This window comes from Mauremys reevesii, linkage group 16, assembly GCF_016161935.1.
Source record: "Mauremys reevesii isolate NIE-2019 linkage group 16, ASM1616193v1, whole genome shotgun sequence".
Lineage (NCBI taxonomy): Eukaryota > Metazoa > Chordata > Testudines > Geoemydidae > Mauremys > Mauremys reevesii.
This window is the reverse complement of record NC_052638.1, coordinates 4,529,018-4,553,476: the sequence shown is the minus strand read 5'-3', so window position 1 is coordinate 4,553,476 and position 24,459 is coordinate 4,529,018. Positions and strand designations below refer to the sequence as shown.

The 24,459-nt window shown below is 50.4% G+C and overlaps 1 protein-coding gene across 1 annotated transcript in view; it reads right to left on the bottom strand.

Moving 5' to 3' along the window:
- The window catches only part of VAC14 (VAC14 component of PIKFYVE complex), a 205,545-nt gene that overhangs the window by 122,074 nt on the left and 59,012 nt on the right, over nt 1–24,459 (bottom strand). The window contains exon 13 of the mRNA XM_039502852.1: nt 6,013–6,166. Within this exon, the coding sequence (XP_039358786.1) occupies nt 6,013–6,166 (154 nt within the window). The remainder of the gene's footprint in view (nt 1–6,012; nt 6,167–24,459) is intronic.

The following is a 24,459-nucleotide window of genomic DNA, read 5'->3' as shown; positions in this document are numbered from 1 at the left end:
ACAAACAGCTTCTCCATGCCCAGTACTAAGTACGGTACCTGCACACTTTTGTTGGAGGCCCTCTATACACGTATGGGACACAGCAGAGGGTCTATACACGCAGGGCTGGATTTACATCTTGCGGGCCCCTAGGCATCCCCGGTGGCCCCGGCTCCAAGCTCCCCATCACCACCCACAGGGCTCGGAGCTCCAGGGTCCCCTGCCATCTGCGGTGGCTGGGAGCTGTTGTGTGTGTGTGTGGGGGGGGGGAGCACTTAACTTTTAGGTGCCCCACCACACAAACCCACCACCACAACTGCTCAGCACCCCCTCACAAGCCCCCCACTGCCCAGCGCCCCACCACAAGCACCCAGAGACCCACTCTCCCGTGCCCCTGGCTGCACTCACTGGCCTGCTGGCAGGTAACTGTTTGCCAGGCTGAGCTGGCAGCATGGCCAGGGATCACCCTGGCCCCTCAGGAGCAGCGTGATCAGCTAGGCTGGCACAGGAGCGGGCCCTGCCCAGGCCAGGCTCCCATCGAACCCACTTGCCCAGCAGGCCCCCTGCACTGGACTGCTGAGCTCTTCCCCTGCCACAGGGCCGCATGGGACCGTCTCGCCCTCAGCCGGCCCTGCCCCGGGCCGGGACCCGGGAGCAGCAAACTTTGGATTTTTAGGTGCCCCTAGAACACCGGCACTCTAGGCACATGCCTATCACACCTACTTGGAAATCCAGCCCTGTATGTACGGTGCAGACTTTGATGGAACACCTGAGCCAACACACAGATTGTTAAAAACTCATTGCTGAGAAGATCAGATGAGTAGGCCACCAATCACAACCCAGCTCTCTAGTACGGCTCTCAATAGACATGGTGGCTAAAGGCTACAACCCAGATTCTCAGTGTGTTCCTGGAAGGGTCGCTACTGTTCACCCTGTTTAACCAGGGACAGGAGTCCAATGACTAAAGCCAGAAAATAAGAGACCGAATCTTGGGCTATGACACAGACCAAGCTTCGCCCTGGCCTACAGCAGGTCACTTGCATGTTCACCTCATACAGCTGCTGGTGAAGATTTTCAGAGCACTTGTGTTCAGCAAAGTGGCTGTAGCTGATGTACAACAGAGGCTTGGGATGGGTGATCAGAAGCCGGAATATGTTCTGAGCCTGCCAAACATGATCATGTTTAAAAGAAAAAACAAAACAAAAAAACCACCCAGGTTGCCAGTGCTCTGCTTCCCTGGGAACGGAAGGGCTTGTGCAAAGGACTGGCAGTCATCAGGCGGGGCAGAGCCGAGCAGTGCTGAAATAACCTTAACGCCACCCAGACCGCTTGGTCTGCGTGCGTCTCCCTTGGGGTACTCTCTGGGGCAGGGACCGGAAAGCACAGCGCACATCGTAAATAAGGGACACAAGTGAGGGGGTTTATGAAGCCAGGCTCTGCTACTCTCTGGAGAGCAAACCCAGCCACCGGCACCGCTCCCTCTGCTGCCCCCCACCCCCAACACTTCCCATCCGTTCTCCCTGGGCCCACTTCAGGCACCTTGCCTAGCATGGTCACCTCTGGCACTATCCTTCCCTGGGACTGAACCCTGTCTCCCATGCTCTGGCATCCCTCTCTGCAATGGGGATCAGACTAGCTTTCAATCCCCTCTCCCCCACCTCCTGGCTCCCCCACCTCCCAGCTAACACCCCGATCACATTGGGCCTGCTCCAATCTCTACTGATCCCTTCCACCCCTGGAGAGAAACCTGGTCATATTCCCCGCACTAAGCCCCTGCCTGCAATATACTCCCCATTCCCCGCTCTCAGCCCCTCCCTGCAATATACCCTTATTCCACGCCAGCTTCCTCCCACAGCAACCCGTCACAGTCAATGCACTCCCATCCACGGCTGGCTTTACCGCCGCTGCCCAGGAAGCTGCAGCACTCCTTCCAAGCGGAGATGAAGAGTATTTGGCATGAACGGTGGGACGGCTTTTTGTATTTTGCACAGCATATTTCAGTAATGTCACTTACTCCCCTTCTGTGTGCCTTGGGAGGAAATCCCCCCGCCCAATCATCAAGGACCGACCATCGTATGCCCCCAGAGGAAGCTGTCCCTGGAGCCAGGATTTCTGAGAGCTAAGAGATGCACAGCTGTGCCAACGAATTCCTGTATCCAGGAGATCATCTAAGTCCAAGACTGGAAGATTAGGGAGAGTGAGTTCTGCCCCCACAGAGATCCAGACCCACATGTAGCATGAATGGACGTAGGGGTTGTGTGGGGGGCAGTGGGACTGTGGCTTTAGCCTCCCCTTTTTTTGTGGCTTAGGGCACCAATCAAATGAATTTGGTGCACCTCACTAGTCCTCTATTCGCTCACATCACAAAGCCGGCACATACTATGGCCAGTCTGGCCAAGAAAGGCCCGGAGGGCTGAGGTAACAGGGGCCAGTCTGCACTGAAGTGTATCGCTGCAGACGATGTGCACAACCGATCGGTTGCACACCACCACTTTGCACTCTGCCTAGCTCAAGCTACTTCCCTACAACCCCCTCCCAGTTACGCATTTCGCTCTGGCTGCGCTTAGACAGTTTGCCAAACACCAGGCCATCCGCTATGCACAAGGCTAGCTATCACCACTCTTCCCCGGCTGCAGGAGTCTGGCCATGTGCTGAGGGGTGTGTGCTCCATAGCAAGGTCCTTCCACCTGGCTAGCAGCAGACAATTTATTCCCCTCTCATCTTTGCTATGCCAATGGGAGCTGGTCTTCCCACACACAACGCAAGTGACAAATGGGACGTCATGTGCCCCACGCAGCGCAGGTCCTTAAAAGGCAGCTGCAAGTTCATTAAATGTTGAGACGCTGTAAGAGCACAGCTAGCCTTATGTCATGGGAGAACAAAGCATCTAAATAAAAGCCAATCTGGGAATGAACTCAGGAAAAGGGACGCTGTTTTCCTGATTGCAACCAGTGAATGGTTGGAGGAAGCCAATCTCAATGGCAGGGAAACGACTGCATAAACACATCCCGGGGAAAACATGAGAAAGGAAGCAAGAGCATGAACGTGGAACAGCCCAGGCCCCTTCCCTTCCCCCACGCCCCTCACCACTCTCTTAGGAATGGGTGACAAGCTTGGATCCAAAATAGCCACATTGCATGAACAATGGAAATGTGCTACGACTTTCTGGACTTGCAAGAGTGCCTGACTTCGTGACCTCCAGCCACAAACAGGTACCCTAGCGCTCAGGGGCACTGGAGTCCTCAGCTTCCTTACCCTGGGCAGGCAGCTCCTCTCCTCCTATCCCCACAACTCCCTGAGGGCTTTTCAGCCCACCCTTCTCCTAGCATAACACATCACACAGGAAGAACAGCTAGAGCTCTGCTGGCCCCCACCACCAATACTGAAGCTGCAGCAGTGTCCTACCGGTAAAGTTTCAGTAGTCTGAGCAGATGGCTGCAGCACATGCATCTGCTTCGTGCCTAGGGGAAGTGGTACTCTCATCTCTTTGGTTTGGTGGGGGGGGGGGGGGGAGAGAGAGGTTTGATTTTCCAACAATCAGGACATCATGTTTGCATCTGTCCTGACCAGCCTGTGCGGGCAAGGAGCCGGGAACTAGCACACCCTGCAGACAGAGGCTGTGTCGCTGTGCTCTATCCCAGCGGAGTGCTAGGGAAATCTGAGCAGAAGCAACAACCCCAGCAGTGAGATGGGACCCATGCAGCCACTAAGGAGCATATCACCATAGACCAAAGATTTTCTATTAATCACGCTCCAAAAGGCCATAATGTTACAAATTCAAACCCCGGAGCGACCTAGCCTAGCAGCAACCCCTCACCTCGCTAAGGGCTAATCCTGTGCTAAATCCGAGCAGTCACAATCACTGGAGCTGTGTGAGAAACATGCAGGCAGTCACAATAAGGAGAGGGTGGTACTGCCTCCCTTAGAGAACTCCAGGAAAACCAAAACACAATTGGCTCAAACCCTCACTTTCAAAAAAGTTTACTTTTGGGCAAAAGCCAAATCATGAGAATTTCAGCCCAAAAAGAGTAATTTGCCAGAAAGTTATAAACAAGTGACAACAGGTTTACAAAAGGAGACCAACCCGAACCATAGCACCCACCATTATACATGCATCCTGCATACCCTACACACACGACACTGTAGCGACTTGCACTCTAAATACAGAAAACAGCTAGACACGGATGTAGCCAGATTCTTCCAAACCCTTGATTTTTTTTGTACTATGCTTGAATAATTGAAGCCTAGTTTCTGTTCCAGTTAAAGGGGCCACGCAGTCTTTAGGATACATGCCATACTGCGGGCTATTTTTAGATAATCCACAAGGAAGGAAACCTCAGACAGCCATCATCAGCATGATCTAAAATGCAGCTTTGCAGCTGTTTGGCCAGTTCTGCATAAGCGACTCCACCCACACAGTGTCAATCTCGGCCATAGAGAGAGGATCAATAACACTCGCAAAGCGCTGCATTAGGCTTCAAAAGTCACAAAAACCTCTGACGAGGAGGCAGTGTTGGCTCTCACCAGACTAGCTCATTAGGCACGTCAGTGCTTCTAAGACTACAGGCCTGCACACGGGAAGCAGGGAGGGTTGTGTTAGCTGAACTAGTGCAACAATTCTAGAGGGGTCTGCGTAGGCTTTTGGGCCCGTACGCTCTTGGCAATGAGGCAGTCTGTGGGCATCGAGGAAGAGAAGGCAGGGAGGCAGGAGGGCAAGTAGGTGCCTGCACCACAATTTATTAGCATTCGTGCAAAGTCCCACGGATGTGCATGGCTATTTACAGAGAGAGCAGACAGCCCCTACCCTGAGACGCTGCCAGTCTAACTCCAGCAGGAAATGGATTCAAGCAGGATATGCCTGGCTCTGGGGGTGGAGGAATGTGCTCATGCAGGCTATGTCTACACTAGGAGCTAGGGGTGTGATTCCACTACTCACACAAACTCACGCTAGCTCAGATATAAATAGTGTAGCCACAGTAGCATGGAGAGTGGCAGCGGAGACATGGCTGAGCATCTCCTCCCCAGTTCCAGGCGGACTTGTACCCAGCATGACTCAGCCCAATGAGAGCGAGTGCAAGTGAGAGTCCAGGAGCAGGGAATATCACCCCGCGCCTGTAGCACTGAGGCAGCTCCAGAGAACTGCAGCACAAGAGGGGAGTGAGATGTAAAGGTCTAGAGGAGCTGGACTGCCAGCTGCAATGGCTGAACTGCTGTTTGGGGAAGCGGGTGGATTCCAGAGGTACCTGAACAATTGTAAATGACATTTTCTATAAAACCTCAAAATACAAAGATTCCCCCCCTCCTCCAGTTTTAACATTTCACCTGTCCTGGCTCTCGCGACAACGTACAACTTCATTTTACAGATACAGTCCAAGTGTCTTTGGCTTCATCTCTGTGTAACACGATGGACACAGGCCAAAACATTTTCAAGTGGGGCCTTTACATTTTGGGTGCCTCCGTTTTTGGAAGCCCCCAGCTTAACATCCTGGACCTCGCCCATTTAGTGCATTTTCTGTGAGGCTCAGAAACTGTGAAAAAAAAATCAAGGTGGCTTAAACTGGGCACCCAAAAGCCCAGGTACTTTTTAAAGTTTGTGGCCTCCATATTTCTATGGTATCTGACCGATGAATGGCTCAGCTCACTGCTCCTCCTTCCCCGGGTCTCCTTTCTATTAATTGTTCTGAACAGAGTCAGTCCCATTCAAGTGTGGCACTAAATGATCAGTCTATCAGATATACAAATATTGCAGGACTCGTGGATTGCTGTCACGGCTGACTCCACAGATGAGTAGATAGGATCTGAAGTAGATTGCCATGAAGAAGCTGGAGAACATAGTCTTCTGCATCCCAAAATACCCAAGTGATGTAGGGGCTGGAACTGATATATTGATTCACTACTCCAAGAGAGTCCCTCTCCACCAAACCAAATCTGACAGGTGCCACTTTGCCTCAAGGGAAATGAAGCAACTAGGAAGTGAGAGGATGCCTAGCCATTTAGAGTACTGTCAGGAAGGTGCGGATGGAGGGCACTTACCAGAGGAGCTCAGCTGGCTGGCTTTGATGACGGGAATGTGTAACTCCGATTGGCCAGATCGCGTATCAGAGCCATCACATGGCCCCTGATCTTCCGTTTGACCTGCAGGAGAGGAGGCGATCTCAGCCAAAACTTCTAGGTCCTTCAGGATAACCTAGTAAGAGGCACAGACAACAGAGAGGTGAGCAATGACAATGCAGCATGGCAAGTCTGCAGAGGTGGCAGGAGACTAGAGACTTCGAGCCCTTTCTTTTTGAAGTGATTGAAAGCAGCTGGGATCCAAAAGGCCAACTCTGACCCTACTGATATGGACCAGGTAGAAGTGGGGAGGCCAGGACTCCTCCCTACAGTGAAGTTCCTGGCATACACCTGCCAAGGAGAAGGACGGGGCAGAGAAATGGAAGATCTATTGTGTAACTGCAAAAGGGCAGGTGACCATTTAACTTAGGCCAAACTTCTACAGTCAGCACGAACTAGACCAGGACTTGCTGCCCTCCACCCGGAGTGTATCTGGTAAAAGCCAGTGGTTTTACTTCTCAGCTTCACTTCACAAGAGAAGGGAAAAGTTCAGGTAAAGGAGGTAATTGCATGAGACATTTTCCCATCATGCAATGAATGCTGCAAACCAGCCTGGACAGCCAGCAAAGTTACTGGAGGGAGGCATCTGGAGGGAAATCTGTGCTGGGGATTTCCAGGCACTCTGCAGCCAGCGACAGAGTTCTGCTATTCTTGAATGTAGTTTTCATCTAAACAGGAGCTAGCAGCCATTTGGTTTGCATGGAAAGTCTTTCAGGCACCAGCCAATGCAGTGCCACCTCACTGAGCAGAATGACAGTTTAGAGAGCTATGAATTGTGCCAATTAATCTCAATGGATCGACTCCGAAGACTGTTTAAAATGGCAACATTAATCCAGTGCTGATCAACTCAAAAGAAACTTCTAGCTAATGGGCTTATCTAGCATTGGCCACCTCACTTATCTGCAAAGGAGTTTATGTTGGATTGAGGCTGAACGCTTTAACAATGAACGTAACAGCTTTATCCAACACTGGTCATTCTCTTCCCATCACCCGCTCTCCTCTCTACCCCACCACAGTGGTAATTTACAAGATGAGGAGGAAAATTATGGTTTTCTACAATTGTCCTGATGCCCCAACCAGTAATGATGGATCTTTCTCCACCCTTGGTTGTTTTATTGGTCACCTCCCTCTCTCTCACCAGCCTCCTCCTTACCTGAGATTTGTGAAGCATGGAAACACTAGACACACAGGCTGTTGCCTTTGGGGAGCCCTGCGGCACCGACCAGCGTGGATCCCACATACACCACCCAGAGTGTTGCTATCTCTTGCTATTTTATTGCAAGTCTCAGAGTATTTGGCATTTTACTTGTACATTTACAGCTCCTGGAGTCATGTGATTATTTGGGAATTTCAGCTTTTATTATTATTAGTAGTAGTATAATCCTTATGGCTGCAGAGAAGAGCTTGAAAGTGACCCAAAAAAGCTCCAAAGCCAGAAGGCAAATGAAGACCCCAAATGTATTTTTTTTAAATCATGAATTTTAAGTGACTTGTGATTTTTGAAGTCTTGGGGGTGGCACTCCTGTGTCTCAGAGTGCTTAGACAAACTCGCAGGGCACTCAGGCAGTGCGCATCACCCCCATTTCACAGATGGGGAAAGTTCGGTGCCAAGACTCAGGCTTTAAGGCCAGAAGGGACCATCGTGATCATCTAGTCTGACCTCCTGCACATTGCAGGCCACAAAACCTCACCCACCCTCTCCTGTAACAGACCCATAAACTGGCTGAGTTTTCGATGTCCTCAAATCATGATTTAAAGGCTTCAAGTTACAGAGAATCTGCCATTCACTCTAGTTCAAACCAGCAACTGAGACAAGCCCCATGCTACAGGAAAGGTGAAACACTCCCCTCCCCCCCCCCCCCCCAAGTTCTGTGCCAATCTGACCCAGGGAGAAATTCCTTCCCAACCCCAAATCTGGCAGTTAGACAGACCCTGAGCATGTGGGCAAGACCCACCAGCTGGACAGCTGGGAAAGAATTCTCTGTAGTAACTCAGAGCCCTTCCCATCTAGTGCCCCATCTCCAGCTGTTGGAGAGATCTGCTAACAGAAGTCATGGATGGGCCATATGCCATTGTAGGCAACCTCAGCGACTTGTATGAAGAGTCAGGACAAGAATCCAGCTCTTCTAGGCCATCCATCTCCCTTAGCCTCCAGGCCAATCTCCTGCACAACACAGCATTTCTCAGACAGGTTCTCAGGGCTGGTCTACACAGTAAAGCTAGTGTGCGGAAAGCCAGGGGGTGACTCCAGCTCATCAGCTTGCTGCACAGTGATGTCCCATGCAGACAAGCCCTCAGAGTCTCAGCCAGAGCCGCTCTGAGCAGATGCAGGAGACAAAACAAGCTGATTTGGGGAATGCAAATAGCAGCTCTCTCCTGATTACAGCTTCTGTCTCCTTCACAAAAGCCTAAGGAAAATAGGCAGCTGAACAGGCACAGCCCTTGTAATTGGCGAACGCTACCAGAAGCAGCTCTGCTCACCAGCACTCTTGCGCACTGAAGTAGGCAGCAGTCTACAAAACAAACCCTGGCTGAAACCATTCCCTCTTAGTGCTGGCCAGGGGCTGGGCAGGAGTAGGGGCCAGAAAACAGAGCACCCTCTGGGCTCAGATCTCACTGACGGATGCAGCCCCTCTAACCAACTCCCATCCCTGCTGGGCCATGTGGATTTCCAGCTCAGCGGGAAGGCTGTTCAAGTGGCTCTGAGGGAAGGGAGAAACACCCACATTTGGTTTAGCCTTTGCTGCTGTGAAGCTACAGAGAGCGTATTAACCTACAGAGACCGGAGCTTGGGAAACTGGGAAAAACAAAAGGCTCTAATACACACGGGAGGCCCCTGAGCACACAAACATGGTTAAGTAACTCCATGCAACTCTCTCCAGGGGAAAATAAAGGACAACAACAATCTTAGCACTAGAGAGCAACAACTGGGCACGGAAGGAGAGAAAAAGCAAGGCCCGACACAGCTGTGTGGTCACTACTACTTTGAATATAGGACAAACCCGTGGCAATGATAGAGCCACGGCTGGGATAGCACGGCACAGCCCTTTCAAGCCCCATTTTAAAACAATGTCCTTTTGGGGCTGAGATTTCTCATGTGTTGGGCCAACTCCAGAACAATTTATTTGGAGGCGGCTGCAGGACAGAAGGCAGGTCTCAAAGCTAATCAGTCCTCTTGGAGTCATCCACACAGAGGAAGATCCTCTGCACATTTTCACCTAGTTTCTCACTCTTTTGGGGGCTCAGATCACTCCAGGCTTGTCTACACTATAACCTATGTCGGTATAACTTATGTCACTCAGGGATGTGACTAAGCCGCCCCCCAAGCAATGTAAGCTACACCGACCTAAGAGCCTCTTGCGGAGGGGGTTTTATTAGGCTGACGGGAGAGCGCTCTCCTGTTGGCATAGGGCGTCTTCACCAGACGTGCTACAGCTGTGCCACTGCAGTGCTCCTAGCGTAGACCAGCCCTCGGCTACGGCTTTGTTTAAAAATAGGGAAGTGACTCAGCACGGGTGCATCCGGAATGAGGACCGTGAGAGCAAGAGCTGCCCTCTAGCTAGTGAAGACACGGTATCTGAAAATGGAAGTTACCAGAGTTTAAGAACGGTGGTCCAAAGTCATCCCAGGTCTGTTGGAAGCCAACAAAGTCTCCCATTGACTTGAGGGCCTGGTCCCAAAGCCCACAGTGCATGCCCAGAAAGACCACCACCTTCCATGGGGAGTTAAACAAAAAAGGTTCCAATGACCCGTGGCGGTTGGGAGCTGCGGGATTCCCCGCTTCCTGTGGCTGCCGGGAGCTGTGGGGTACACAGCTCCCTTTTGTGGGGGCGGCAGGGAATGCTGCAGCTCCCAACCACCGCAGACTGAAGTCATGGAGGTTGCTGGATGTCACAGATTCCGCGACCTCTGCGACTAAATCATAGCCTTATGTCTCAGCTCCTGAAAAGGAGCCGCAGCGATGCAGCGTTCCTGCATCTCAATGACGACGCCTGCATTTGCCCTCTGAGCCTGCTTTTCCTGCATGGGCTCAGCATGCACTTTCTGTACAGTACTGATGTTCTCCACTGTCGCTCACCCTGAGAGGAGTCCATCTGGGGAGGGCAGGCTGAGGGGTGTTTTGTATGCAGCACACATCTTTCCGCAAAGCGCAGCCAAAGCACTTGCTTTCTTTGTGTGAGCAAGAGAATGAAGCAGGGAGGTTATAGGAAAGCAATATCCTGCAGGAGCACAAATGCCTGCCATTGCCATGGCAACAGGCTGGGTGCCAGAGAGGCACATCAGCTGGGTCCCATCATTCCGGAGCTCGGCTGCCATTAAAACCTCCAGCACTTGCAATGAACAGGACTGGAGCCGTCAGTCTCCCCGGTGGGGGGTGAAGACTCTGGGCTCTTACATGTGGGGGGTGAGAGAGAGAGATCCAATGGCATTTCAGATGGAGGATTAATCACTCGGGGATCCACTCCTGATGGATGGAGAAGCACAGCTGGGATAACCTTGCCCCCGCCTTTAGCAACAGAGCCCAGAGAGCACTGGCAGCTGCGATGCAAGCTCCCTCCAGTGTGGCTTGGGGAATGAACAGGGATTAGCAGCTTTAGTCTACAAGGCCAGATGTTCCTAGGTCTGCACTGACTGTTGGGTGACTTTGGGCAAGTCATTTTGCCTCAGTTTCCCCATCTGTAAATTGGATGATGAATGCTTAGCCATATTTAAGATAGTGTTATAACCCAGGCTCAAAACTAGCAGAGGCCAGCTGTACCTCCCAGTCAATTACCGAGCTCATTCTGGTAACAAGAAAAGCAACAAACATAGCAAAAATCTGTGTCCTACAATCCCTGCAAAGAAATTCTGCCGCTGCACAGCTCTTTGGCTACAGCCGCTGGCACCACTGGCTCCAATGGCCACTCACTCAGACCTAGAGCCCCCTACTAGCAGAAGGGCTGAAACACTTGAGAACATGGAGATGTGAAGCACCCCGGCGAAGAGATGGCATTTCACCTCCATTCAGCATGAAGTGCCCCTCTCCCCCACCACACGCATCTGCCATGGCTGCTGAAGCAGAGATTTCCTTTGCCTCCCCTCCACCATGTGCGTTTCTCCCACTCCTCACCACTACAGAATCTGAGCAGCTCACAAGCTTTAATGTACTCTAGCCCGTCCCCCTGCAGGAGGCAGGGACAGCTGTTTCATAGAGGATGGGAAGTGTTCAATGACCTGTAGAGGAACAGAAACCCAATCTGCCGACTGTCAGTACACTGCCCTTAACCCAAGACCATCCTTCCTCTGTCCCTCCCATCTTGTGCGCTAGCCTATTCTCCATACAGCTGAACCAAGGGGCAACCGTTGCCACTTACAAACCTCCCCAGCCAAGAGTTTTCCTCGGCTGGGTTTCCTAGATTCCAGGAGGCGAGGCTATCTGGAGGGTGCTCTCTGCAGTAGGGACAAGTGGAGCTTATTCTCAAAAAGGAGAACATGCCTCTTAGGAAATACGAATAGTAACCAGGTCAAAACGTTTGGCGGGCACCTTTTCACTGAGAGTTACTGGTATCCCCAATTAGCCAGAGCCAGCAATGGGGGGGCTGGAGAGGAAAATGACCCCTCCGCATGGCTGCGGATGGGCCTGAGGGGGTGGGGACAGACAGGAAGATTGTAACAAACAACTAGCTGGTTTCCTTTCTCTCTACATTGCTCCCAAGCAATGGTTTTAAAGGCACAGAAACCAGGGATTTGTAGGTCTCTTCTGTTATCCAGATCTAGGTCAAGTTAATTTGTCTCTTGTTCTGGTTGAACTGATCTGATACTAGCATCACTGGTTTCTGAGGAGGCTTTCAGGCAGTGTGCGGAGAAATCAGCCCCCACCCTTCATCTTCCTCTGCAAAGGCATCACCCGTCGCTTAGAAGTAATGTGCCATGACACGTGAGCCATTCCCTAGCAACTCAGCAGCGCATCCTGCTGCCACCCAGTAACCCTGCTCACGGGGGGAGCGCACACTCTGGGGGGCAGCCCTGCTGCTCACACACTGATTCGGGAAGGAGAACGGGAGGAGAGGAGAGTCAGCAGGACCACAGGGGCTGAAAGCTGAGACACTTGATGGGTGCTGCCCCACTGCTGGTTGAGCACGTCTCCCTTTGGCACCTGGAGGGAAGGTCCCCAGCTGCTGAGGGGATGGCGGGGGGAGGACAAAAAGCCTCAATTCTTGTGACCCAGGAGCCTTCCCACAGTAAAAGCGCTGAGCAGGTTCCCCAGAAGCCTGTAGCAGGCAGGTCCCTTTGGGGAGAGCAGCTTCTCATTAAGGAGTTCTGCAGCCTTTGCCCTGGTGGCAAAGAGCTCGTCTCCTTCCATAGGCAGCATGTGAACATCAGAGGAGCGCGTCTCTTCCATCAACCTGGAAGTGCTTTCATCACCTTGGAGCGAGACGAGCCCCACGTCCCTCATTAAAGGGATTCTGAAGAGAGATCCCATTGCCATCTACAGCTCTGCTCTCCTCCCACTCACACAGCAACAAGCTCATTCTAGCATTTGCTCCGGTGACTGACTACACTGAGATCAGAAGCATGAGTGTTATTAAATGCACAGTATAAAGAAGTCAGAAAGCGTAAGAGAGGAGGGATCAAGATCGTTTTGCCAGCACGTTTTGTATCCGCCTAAGTAACACACACAGATGTAGCCTGCGCCACACAATGTAAGTCCTGGAATGGCCTGGATTAGCCAGACCTCCCCATTATCCAAACAGCATTACAGCCCCACACATTAGCATAGAGTCACAGGGTCCACCTCCTGCACGTCAGAGGCCACTGAACCCCAGCCAGTTACCCCTGCCACTGAGCCCAATAACTTGGATTAGACCAAATTATTATAGCTGTCTGGAGACTAAGCTACAGTGTGTCACAGGCAGAGAATAGGAGGCACCAGGGTGCACCAATGCCCCTGCGATGGCAGGGAACGGATCTGGTGAGATACGACCAGATGAACTTGCATTCCAGTGGCACCTAGACACTAGAAGAGATGAGGGCCCCAATGTGCACATACAGCGAGAGTCCCTGCCCCAAGGAACAGAGGCCTAGGTGACAGTTTTTGTACCAGTATAACTGTGTCTGTTCGCAGTGATATGTATTTACCAGCATAGTTACACCGGTACCACCCCAGAGTGGGCACAGTTCCACACAGCCTTAGAGTGCCCTATGCTGGTAGAGCTCATTGCTGTACAAGAGGGGGAAACGCTAGACCAGTAAGGCATCTTCAGACTGAGGTCCTTTATTCCCCTCCTCATACAGGAATAAGGCACCTTTATACTGGGATAATGCGTCCAGACTAGGGCCTGTGCGGCTCTAACGATACAGCTAGGTGGTACCACTCCTGCCCAGAGAAGCCTTACAGTCTAAACAGACAAGAAACCAAAGCTGGAAGAAAGGAAAGATCGTCATACCCATTTTACAGATGGGAAACTGAGGTAGAGAGAGTAAGGGTATATCTGCACAGTGATTAAACAACCACGGTTGGCCCAGGTCAGCTAACTCGGGCTCATGGGACTGTAAAATTGCTGAGTAGATGCAAGCGGGGAGGGACCCACTTCCACACAGCAATTTTTAAGCCCTGAGAGCCTGAATCAGCAGACCTGGGCCGTGGCAGCCATGTTGCGGGTTGTTTTATTCCAGTGCAGACATACATGGCAGTGGGCAGGCCACTGAGGATAAGAAATCTATGCCAGAGGCAGGAGCTGGAGTCCCAGTCCAATGCCCTAATCATGAGGCCTCGCTTCCTCACTGAAATTCCCTCAGCCAGCCAGCCAGCTTCCTCAACATCTGCAGGACGTTCAGACAGCCGAGGAACAAAGCTTCACTACATGTATGACACATGCATGGCACAGCCACCCTGCACTGCAGGTAAGACAACAGGGCTAGTGGATAGGGCTCCAGACAGCCAAGTTTTACTCTTGGCCCTGCCCCCAACTCTCACTTTGGGTACGTCTACACTACCCGCTGGCTCGGATCGGCGGGTAGTGATTGATCTATCAGGGATCAATGTATCGCATCTCGTCTAGACGCAATACATCGATCCCCGAACGTGCTCCCCATCAACTCCGGAACTCCACCAGGGCGAGAGGCAGAAGTGGAGTTGACAGGGGAACGGCGGCTGTCGATCCCGCACCGTGAGGACGGGAAGTCAGTCAATCTAAGATACACAACTTCAGCTACGAGAATAGCGTAGCTGAAGTTGCGTATCTTAGATCGACCCCCCCCCAGTGTAGATCAGGCCTTTGTCTACACAAAGTTACACCAGTTTAGTTAAACCGATTTAACTAAATCAATACAAACCCAGGAGTCACCACTCTTATTTCTGTTTAAGTTGATTAGGAAAAGGTTTAAGAAACTGAAATAAGCTGCTCTTAAACCAAATACCATCCATGCAGGAGTTTGCAGTGGTTTAACTAGAGCAGTTTACATTCACATCTGCAGCTCGCTGTGTAGACAAGCCCTCAGTGTGACCTTTAGCCTTGGTCTCAGTTTCTTTGGCTGTGAAACAGGGCTAAGGCCCATCTTTGTAGAGTGCTTTGAGATCCAGGGATGAGAAGTACTTTTGATGCATTATGTACCACAGCATTTACTGTGCATAGGATGCTACATAGGCAACTGAGCTAAGTTCACTCACATGCATCCCCACCAAGGATTCCAACAACCTGGCAACCACAAGAGCAAAGCTCCAGTGGTTTGTGATGTCATCAGGACTAATGGTGACTGTCAGAATTACCCTGTGTTTTATGCCTTTGAAAATCTGTAATAAAAGCACATTTTATCTGATGAGATGCCCCTCATTCCTCCTGCACATTTAAGATTTTTTTTTTTAAAAACGTCAGCTATGAAGAACTGTCACTACTGGCTGATGGTCTGGGACATCAGAAGTCACCTCACCAGTCACCCCTTGAATGTAGTTCGGCAGAACAGTGCAATTGTCATTCAAACACTTGGACAGCTGCTAGGGAGTGAACTCTGCATTCACCCGAGTGAACAATCCTTCGTTCGCCGTGCTGGCCCCAGGATCGGAGACACACAATGTGGGTGAGGTAACAGCTTTCACTGCAGCAACTTCTGTTGGGGGAAGGAACAAGCTTTTGAGCTACCAGAGCTCCTCCTCAGGTTATCCATTCCTGGTACCTCTCAGCATGTGCTCAGGAAATTCAACAGCCCCCCACTGAGTCAGGACCCCATTGTGGCAGGCCCTGCACTGTGGCAAACCCCCACTCAGATCGGGGCTCCCCACGCCAGATGCCACTCAAACCCCATCCTGCCCAGTGGGAGCCCTGCCCGGAGCTGGGGACTGAGCAGAGCGCACACTGAGTGGCACCAGGAATGGCTAACCTGAAGAAGCGCTGTGTGCAGTCAAAAACTGGTGCCTTCCACCAACAGAAGTTGGTCCAATAAGAGACATTCCCTCACCTGAATAATCCTTGACAACACGCCCAGGGAACCCCCTTTCCACTATACCTGGGTCTGGACACGTGGGAAGATTAATGTTTTAGGACGAACTGGAGGAATGGAACACTCCATAGTTATTTCAGGTTTCAAACACCAGCACAAGTGCTCCAGGCCCCTGGTATTGTTCCAGTGTGTAGGGTATATCCCAGAGCAAACAGAGCTCTGCTCTCTCATTCTTAATGGGGCAGGGGGGAGCAACAGATGCCCCAGAGCCAGCTCGGGTCAACATTGCTCAAAGAGGGCCCACAAGCCACTGACTAGGCTGTTTAAAGATTACGCAAGGCTACTCAGTGATGAGCAATCCCTGGTTTAAGCCCTGCTCTGCTAAAGGAAAGGGGTCAGGGTCCCTGTAATGCTGCAGATTGCTGGGAAGTGGACTCCGCCGCTGGGTGCTACCCATGTGAAATTGCTGCTGCACAGTACTGCATTTTGTTAAAACTAGCACAAGGATGCCAAAGCGTTTCACAAGCTGCAGTGGCAGCCACCTGGTGGGCACAAGAGTTGGAAAAAGAGATGCCCAAAGATGCTCTGTCCTTGCACAGTTAACTATGAAAGGCCCTAAAGCCAGAAGAGGAGATGAAAATCCTGCCCTCAGCATGGAGGCTACTTAAGGACCCCTAAGTGTGCCTGCAGGCGCATTTCCTGAGGGCTAACAGAGTCAACTGCACGGTTGAGGAGGTTATTCAAGCTCCACAAGTATCCTCCGGAAAACGGAAGGGATCCGAACTCCACAGGTAAGAGAGTCAGGAGGGTGAAGAGGGAATCTGAAGAACAATTAGCCAGCCATGTAAAGGCCATCGGAAGTAGGAAGGCTGTGAAAGAATCTTTAGACCCACTAGATCACCAGGGAGTAAATGGAGTAACTAAGGAGGATAAGGACAACGTGGTGAAGCCTGAAGCCAAGCAGAGGGCATCGGGAAGGCACGAATCTTGCATCTGCTCTTGCCAGGCAATAAGGAGGACATGTCAATTGGACAGCATCCTGAGAGGAGATAAGAGAGCAAATGAAAAAATAAAGGCAAGGAGGGTCCAGTAGTTAGGATGCTAATCTAGAACTCTGGAGACCTGGGTTCAATTCCCTGCTCTGCCACAGACTCCATGTGTGTCCTTGGGTGGGTCACTTAGCCCAGGTGCCTCAGTTTCCCCATCTCTAAAATGGGGATATAATAGCACTGCCTTGGCTCACATGGGGGTTGGGACCATAAATACATTGAAGGCTGTGAAGTACTCAGATACTACGGTAAGAAGGCCCACGACTACCAGAGAGAGCAAATGCAACAAGTAACCAGGCTTCTCCCTGATGGATTAAAACACTGCAAAGCCACTCAGAAAAGATGCCCTCAAAATGCAGCTGTTTTCCCCAGGCGCCAGGAAGAGAGAGCCTGCAGCGCAGCGCTGAGACAGCCCTCAGGAGGCCTAGCAGCACTTTGCACTGTAGCACAGCTACACTGGGTGCAGCTTATACTGGCAAAACCGGGTATTCCAGCGCACACATCCCATCCCATCCGAACAGCTGCAGCTTTGCTGGTGTAATTCCCTCGCCACTCGGGGCTTTTGCCAGCACAGCTGTGTCACTCCACGATCGCCCTCTTCACGCTCCTGCCCCACACAGCTAGGTGGACAACAGTGCCTTGGCAGACCTAAGCACCATGCTGCAGCCTGTAACCATCTACTGGGCTCCAATTTCCCCAGCAGCCCCTGGGAAGCAGGCCTCAGTCCCCAGGGCAAGCCCTGTGCTGAGAGAGGCAACTGCAGCATGTTAAGAGATGGTTCAGAGACTCTGTTCCCCTTTGCCACCTCAGGCCAGACCCATCCTGTTCTCTTTTCAGCCTGCCGTGAATGAAAGGCTGCCAGAGCCCCACTGCACAGAACAAAGCCCTCCAAGGACCCCTAGTGGTGAGATGCCGGTCAGAGCTCCACTGCACTCGGCACAGGGTGGTTAGGAATCAGGGCACATACCACGGTGTTGAGGGCAGTGGCTATTCATCCCACACGAAGGCTGGCTGCGCTGTGACTTGAATGCAGCCTCGTTCTGTAACAGTGGGCAACGAGGTTTCTTCCTGACATATTCCGAGGTTTGGGGGATTTTTAATTTATTTTTCTTCTAAATGCAGGCCGGAGGGGCGGGAGGTGAGAAGAAACCAAGGGAAGGCAGCACAAGAGCCAAGAATGAGAGCCCCATTGCTGGCAAGCCCCCAAACCAAGGCAGTGTGAAAAGTAAACTCGCATTCCTTCCTCATCAGTGTTAAGAGAGAAACCCCCATCAATCTTCCCACGACAATTTCACTGTACCTCTTTTCAGACCCCCACCACCAGGGAAGAAAGGGGACGGCGACCTTTGCCCTCCAACTGAGACAATTTCACAGCTACCAAATTTCTGCTTCAGTTCAACCCTGATCCAAATTTATTTTATAATGAAGAGGATGCAGGAGGGGAGAATGAGGGGGAGCATAGGAGTGGGAAGTTTCTCCCCATCCCCGAAAGAATTGGTACACTTAAGCCCCCCCACCCAAAGAGCTGCACACAAGCGTGGCATGGATTCCCTAGCTGATCCTGTGTGCACAGATACCTGACTACACAACTGTGGTAGCTGTATGTGCAAAGTCTGATGCAGAAATGCACACGAGTTTGCTCCCGTCAAAAACTCTCTGAAACTGAAGCCTGCTATGCAGTGGGACAGCGAATGTGCAAGGAAGGGCATTAGGGCTGAAATGCATAAAGCAGTGAGGCCATATCTGGGCAAGACATTCTCTCAGCATCAAGCAGCAATAGCCTCTAGCCCTGCAGGAGAGTGATGATGGTAGCTGGCCGAGGGCAGACGGATCCAGACTGAAGCCATTTTGTAACACTGACAGACCTGTCATCTCTCAGGACGGGTGCCCAGATCGTCTGAGGCAGATTTTTAGAAACACGTGTAATTAGTGCACGGAAAGTTTCACACCCCATGTGATGCCAGATGGTGCACAGAGCACCACAGAGGCTGGGTACGAATGCACTGCAACCACCAGCACTAGGGGCCCATTGATGTCTGGATTCTACACCAGTACAGAGATCTGAACTGTAGGGTGGCCTGGAGAAGTCAGACCTTGCCCGCCCTGCACTGCTGTGCAGGAGACAGCAGGATGCCTGCAGTGTCACATGAATAAGCAACATGTCAATCAGCATGAGTAACCTCTTGGGAGCAGAGGGACGAGAGAACAAGATCTGCTAAAAGCCACTTTGGCTCCCCATCTGCAAACACCTGCCTTTCTCCCAGACCCCTCCTCCTGACACAGGGGCAGCATGTGACCAGTCACAAGAGGGAGCCTGCCCCAGAGCACAGGACAACTGGGACTGAGCAAAGGCTGCTTCCACCTTAGGCCGGCCAGTGAAATCGTGTGCTGGGCTAGGCAGCAGGCACTATAAAAACCAGCAGCACAAAGATAGGTCTGGGGTGGGACAGCAAGAAGCTGGAAGGCTGGAGCACCAGCTACTGACAGTACTTGACCCATCTGCTCCGCCCAGCCTAGGATCTCAGGGCTGCTCAGACAAGCCAGTGAATTCACATCCTCCACGTACATGTGGAGAAACTGCCTCACCTTTCTGTGCCTCAAAGCACAAAGCCAGTGGCAAAGGAACAGAACGAGGGGTGCCGGAGTCCTAATGCCATGCTTTAACCAGCAGACCCTGCCTGGTCTCCAAAACACAAGGACACCATGACTAGGTAAGTGACACCAAAGGGCACCATTTGCAACCCCCTCAGGCTGCAGCAGCTCATTTTAAGACATGCTATGAACAGCACCTGCTGAAATCTCCCATGTCACAGGCCAAAGTAACATCCCCAGAAGTTTAAACGGAGAGCATATACCCGGCTTCTGGGCGGGGTGGGGGAAGGGTGCCTGGCTGCCTTGTTCAAATAACTGCAGCCCTACTGGCACAGCTGGCAGCTTCCTGGTCACGTCTTCCACCTGGGCCACTCCTCTGTATTGCTAGAGGCTCATGCAGTTTTCCTGGCAGTGCCCTTGCTTTGCCCTTCAGTCTCAGCGAGTGTGGGGTCTTGGGAAAGGGCTTCACCACAACTGCCTCCATCAGGAATCCCATACGGAAGTGCTGCTTGCAGGCGTGTCAAATTGGATTGCAAACATCTTCCAGGATCCAACTTACATTTGATTGAATGAATTTCTTTGCATTTACCACCCCCCCCCCCCAGCCGCCCTTAAAAACAGCAAAGCTGGCCTCCCTGCCTCCTTGAAAGCAAATATCCCCCCAAATTCAGTCCCTAATGAGCTCAATACTCCCAGGGAAGTTGTGTCACCAAATACAATTACAACAAAAGTCACACACACGTGTCTCTTCCTCGCCTTGCTGGTAAACACCACACCGTTCAGTTTAGAATGCCAAGCTATCAGCATTCAGCCCCAGGCCTGGAGAAAGATACTGTACAGAGCTGACCGGAGCCAAGAGCAGATGAGACCTGTAACAGCTGTGCCATCTCGCTCCCGCAGAACTTACCTCGATTTCCCTCTCGCGCAGACAAGGCGTTATCACACTTAAAAAGCCAGGCATTTACATACAGGCTGTCTATACAAATGAGAAATTAACAAGCCTCACATGCTAGCTTCACTGATCAGTCACTTGCTTCTGGGGCCCATGGACCTCCCCACCAACCCACCCCCAGATTAAGTGCCTTGGGGCAGGCATTCTGTTTGGCAGACGTGCTTGTGAAGCACCTAGTGCACTTCGGGTGCTCTGTAAGCAATAAAGCTGAATCCAAGGCCTGAGGCTAGAACAAAGGAGTAAGGAAGTGAATCTCAGGTCATGTTAAGTTCCCTGTACTCTCCTGTTGGTGCGCCCTTTATTTTATGCTTTTTGCTTCACATGGGGTCCCATATTTTGGCCATGGCAAGTTGAAAGCTTAGAGCTGCAGCACAATGGGCCTAAAACCAACAGAGCAAAACTAAAAAGCAACCTGAACAAAGAGCCATTCACTTTGGCGAAAGTTTTTGTTTAGCGTCATTGTGCTTGCAATCCGTGCCGCACTGGGAGAAGTTCTCGGGGCTTCACTGCCCAAACCCATCCCAGAGGCCAGGCAGTGCACCAAGGTTTGTACCGCTGCAGAGACGCATGCAGGGAGGGTGGCTGGTGGTGGGGAGCTTAGCAGCACAGGGGAGCAGGGTCAGGGTGAGTGGTCAGGGGAAATGATGTGACAAACTTTAGCAAAATGCAAAATTCTCCATCGCTCATCAGGGATTCCCCTTCCCTCAGGTTTAACATTAACAGCACGAGTGGCACAACATATTTAATACAAAGCCACCACCCTTTTCACAGCTGGCTGAAAGTTATATGGCAAGTCCTCAGGTTTTTTTTTTCCTCCCCAGATGTGAATATTGGAAATCTGGGGCAATGTTAAATCAACCACACCACCCATGCAAATAACGGACTACCAACTGGCTTGTCAAAAGTAACTGTGTTCTCCCCCTGGAGCCTCCAATGCCCTCTCTCCTTTTGAACGGTTGGTTGCTTCATGAGAAAGGCTGGATCTTCTTTGGAAACTCATGCCCACACTGGCGGGGATTTCTGAAGGAGCCATTCAGAATGACTGTAACAATCCATCTACTGACTTGGCACTTCAGTTAACAGCAGGCGTCATTGACCCAAAAGGTAGGTACTGCCTGAGCTACCTGTATCTTCTCCTTGCTCCTCACTGGAAGAGAACTGGAGCCAGTTCGTCCTCATGCCACACTGGGATCATTCACTTTGTGATCTCTCCTCAGTTCTGATGCTCACTCAATTGGCTTGTATTAGGCTGATGAATTTTAAAAGAACCATTTAGCACAAAGTAATTCTCATGTTCCAAGTGATCTAAGCACTAGCCCTCAAAGCAGCTGAGGGAGGAGGTGGGCACCATCCCTATTTTATGGCTGGGGAATCTGTAGCGATTGGTGTAAAAGTGTGTCTTTGTTCACACAAGGATTGGCTATAGCTCTGAATACACAGGGAGAGGATCTGAACAAGAAGTGCGGGGTCTTTACAAAGTCATTTTAACCACACGTTACACAGCTTCCTTTGTAGGCAATAGGACTAACCTGCTTGCTTGCAGATATATATATATTAGTTTATTGTAATAGGTTTATAGATTTATATTAAAGTAAGTTTGGCTGTAATGCAAGAGACCTACAGGCCATACCCTGTATGTTAAGCTAAGGCAAAGGGCTTGGCTACACTTGAGAGTTGCAGCACTGGTGGAGGCTTTCCAGCGCTGCAACTTAGTAACTGTCCACACCTGCAAGGCACATCCAGCGCTGCAACTCCCTGGCTGCAGCGCTGGCTGAACACCTGGTCTGCTTGGGGTGTAACGAGTGCAGCGCTGGTGATGCAGCGCTGCTAGTCAGGTGTGGCCACACACCAGCGCTGTTATTGGCCTCCAGGGTATTAGGAGATATCCCAGAATGCTTTTAACTAATTACTCTCTTTGTTTTGTTATGCAGCCTCTCTTTGTTTTGTTGTGAACGTGGTGCTCCAGGAGCTGCTTATCTAAAAAACACAGCTCCTGTTTGCCGTGATCAATCTGTAACTCAGTGAACAATCAAATGAGATAAACCCACTACCTTGCTGTGAATGAGGCAGGCAGGAGGATAAGTGAGTGTTTGCTTGATGAGAGAAACAGCGGGGGCGGGGCAGAGAAAGGGAGTCCCTTGGAGCAGCTGCTTATCTTGTCTGCAGGCTGTTTGCAGTTAAGCATAAGGGGTTGGGAAAATTTTCTGATTTTGCAAGGCAGGGAGCTGATACACAGTGTCGGCTCCAAAAATCCACTCTCTCTCTCTCTCCCCCGCTCCCTGTCACACTCCACCCCACCCCACTCTTTTGAAAAGCACGTTGCTGCCACTTGAACGCTGGGATAGCTGCCCATAATGCATCACTCCCAACAGCGCTGCAAATGCTGCAAATGTGGCCACACTGCAGCGCTGGTAGCTGTGAGTGTGGCCACACACCAGCGCTTTCCCTACACAGCTGTATGACCAGCGCTGTAACTCCCAGCGCTGCAACTCTCAAGTGTAGCCAAGCCCAAAGTTAGCATATCTAGATTAAGACCTTTTACTCAGAAAGCAAAGTTGACATATATCTTGTTGCCTAAATAGAGGAGTACCCACGCCTGTGTCCATGACCTTTTATCTAGACCAATAGACAATGGAGAATGGCATAAGGGGGTTTTCAATGCTGTACCCACAGACTTAACAAGTACACCACCAGAGACCGATGTGTGTACATACCTGTCATCAATACTCACACACATACTAGCCTATGGGGTAAGTGTACCCTAACATTTCTGTGGGTGAGGAATGAAATTTGGGCATAAGAGGAAGGATTTCCGGCATTTGCCCTATAAAAGAGGTGACCCACCTGAATAGAGTATCTCCATTTCTCACTTTACTCCATCTCCATTCTCACTTACTTCCTCCACTCTATCTACGATGACTGCTACTATTAGTAGGCTGTACTTGTTCTTCTTAAACTTTACGTTTCAAAGGAACTAGACTAAGCTTGGTTTCCCTAAGCTTTATTCTTAGTTTATTACGTTGTGATTTAAGTTAGTCAAGTAAACCCTAGTCAGCTCCGATAGCTCTTAGCATTTTCTAAGCACTGCATCCCTCACTCAAGAATTGAGAAACCTGAACTGCAAGGCTGGTCCTGTCTCTCTTACCACCAGGTTATCGAGGAAGGGTGCGAGTATGTTAACCAAAGCTTTGTTGCATATAATACTATATTATCATGTGTATCTTTTGAACAGCAGTAATGCAACTGTAACGTTGTATTTTACCATTGACTTACTTTTATTAATTTTAATAAAAAGTCTGTAAGGCCAGATCTGTCTCAGAGTCAGCTTCCTGTCATACCCCCGGGGGTCCTTCGTAAATTCTGTGGAGACTGATTCAGGACAAGAGCTTTTATCTTCTGATCAAACAGACTGGCGAGCCTAAGACCCATACTAATTAATAATAATTATTATTATTAAAATCAAATACAAATATATTAAATCCCCATATTATCCAAATTAATATCACCACTACACCCTAAATCAGGCTACACCTTTTGAAGTCTCTCTGCTTCTAATAGCAGTAAAACGAAGTAGAAGAATGGAGAGGGGTAACTAGTGGTGTTCCCCAAGGGTCAGTCCTAGGACCAATCCTATTCAATTTATTCATAAATGATCTGGAGAAAGGGGTAAACAGTGAGGTGGCAAAGTTTGCAGATGATACTAAACTGCTCAAGATAGTTAAGACCAAAGCAGATTGTGAAGAACTTCAAAAAGATCTCACAAAACTAAGTGATTGGGCAACAAAATGGCAAATGAAATTTAATGTGGATAAATGTAAAGTAATGCACATTGGAAAAAATAACCCCAACTATACATACAACATGATGGGGGCTAATTTAGCTACAACGAGTCAGGAAAAGATCTTGGAGTTATCGTGATAGTTCTCTGAAGATGTCCACGCAGTGTGCAGGCGGTCAAAAAGCAAACAGGATGTTAGGAATCATTAAAAAGGGGATAGAGAATAAGACTGAGAATATATTATTGCCCTTATATAAATCCATGGTACGCCCACATCTCGAATACTGTGTACAGATGTGGTCTCCTCACCTCAAAAAAGATATTCTAGCACTAGAAAAGGTTCAGAAAAGAGCAACTAAAATGATTAGGGGTTTAGAGAAGGTCCCATATGAGGAAAGATTAAAGAGGCTAGGACTCTTCAGTTTGGAAAAGAGAAGACTAAGGGGGGACATGATAGAGGTATATAAAATCATGAGTGATGTTGAGAAAGTGGATAAGGAAAAGTTATTTACTTATTCCCATAATACAAGAACTACGGATACCACTAGGGGGAAGATGTCTGACTGTGCACGCAGCACGCA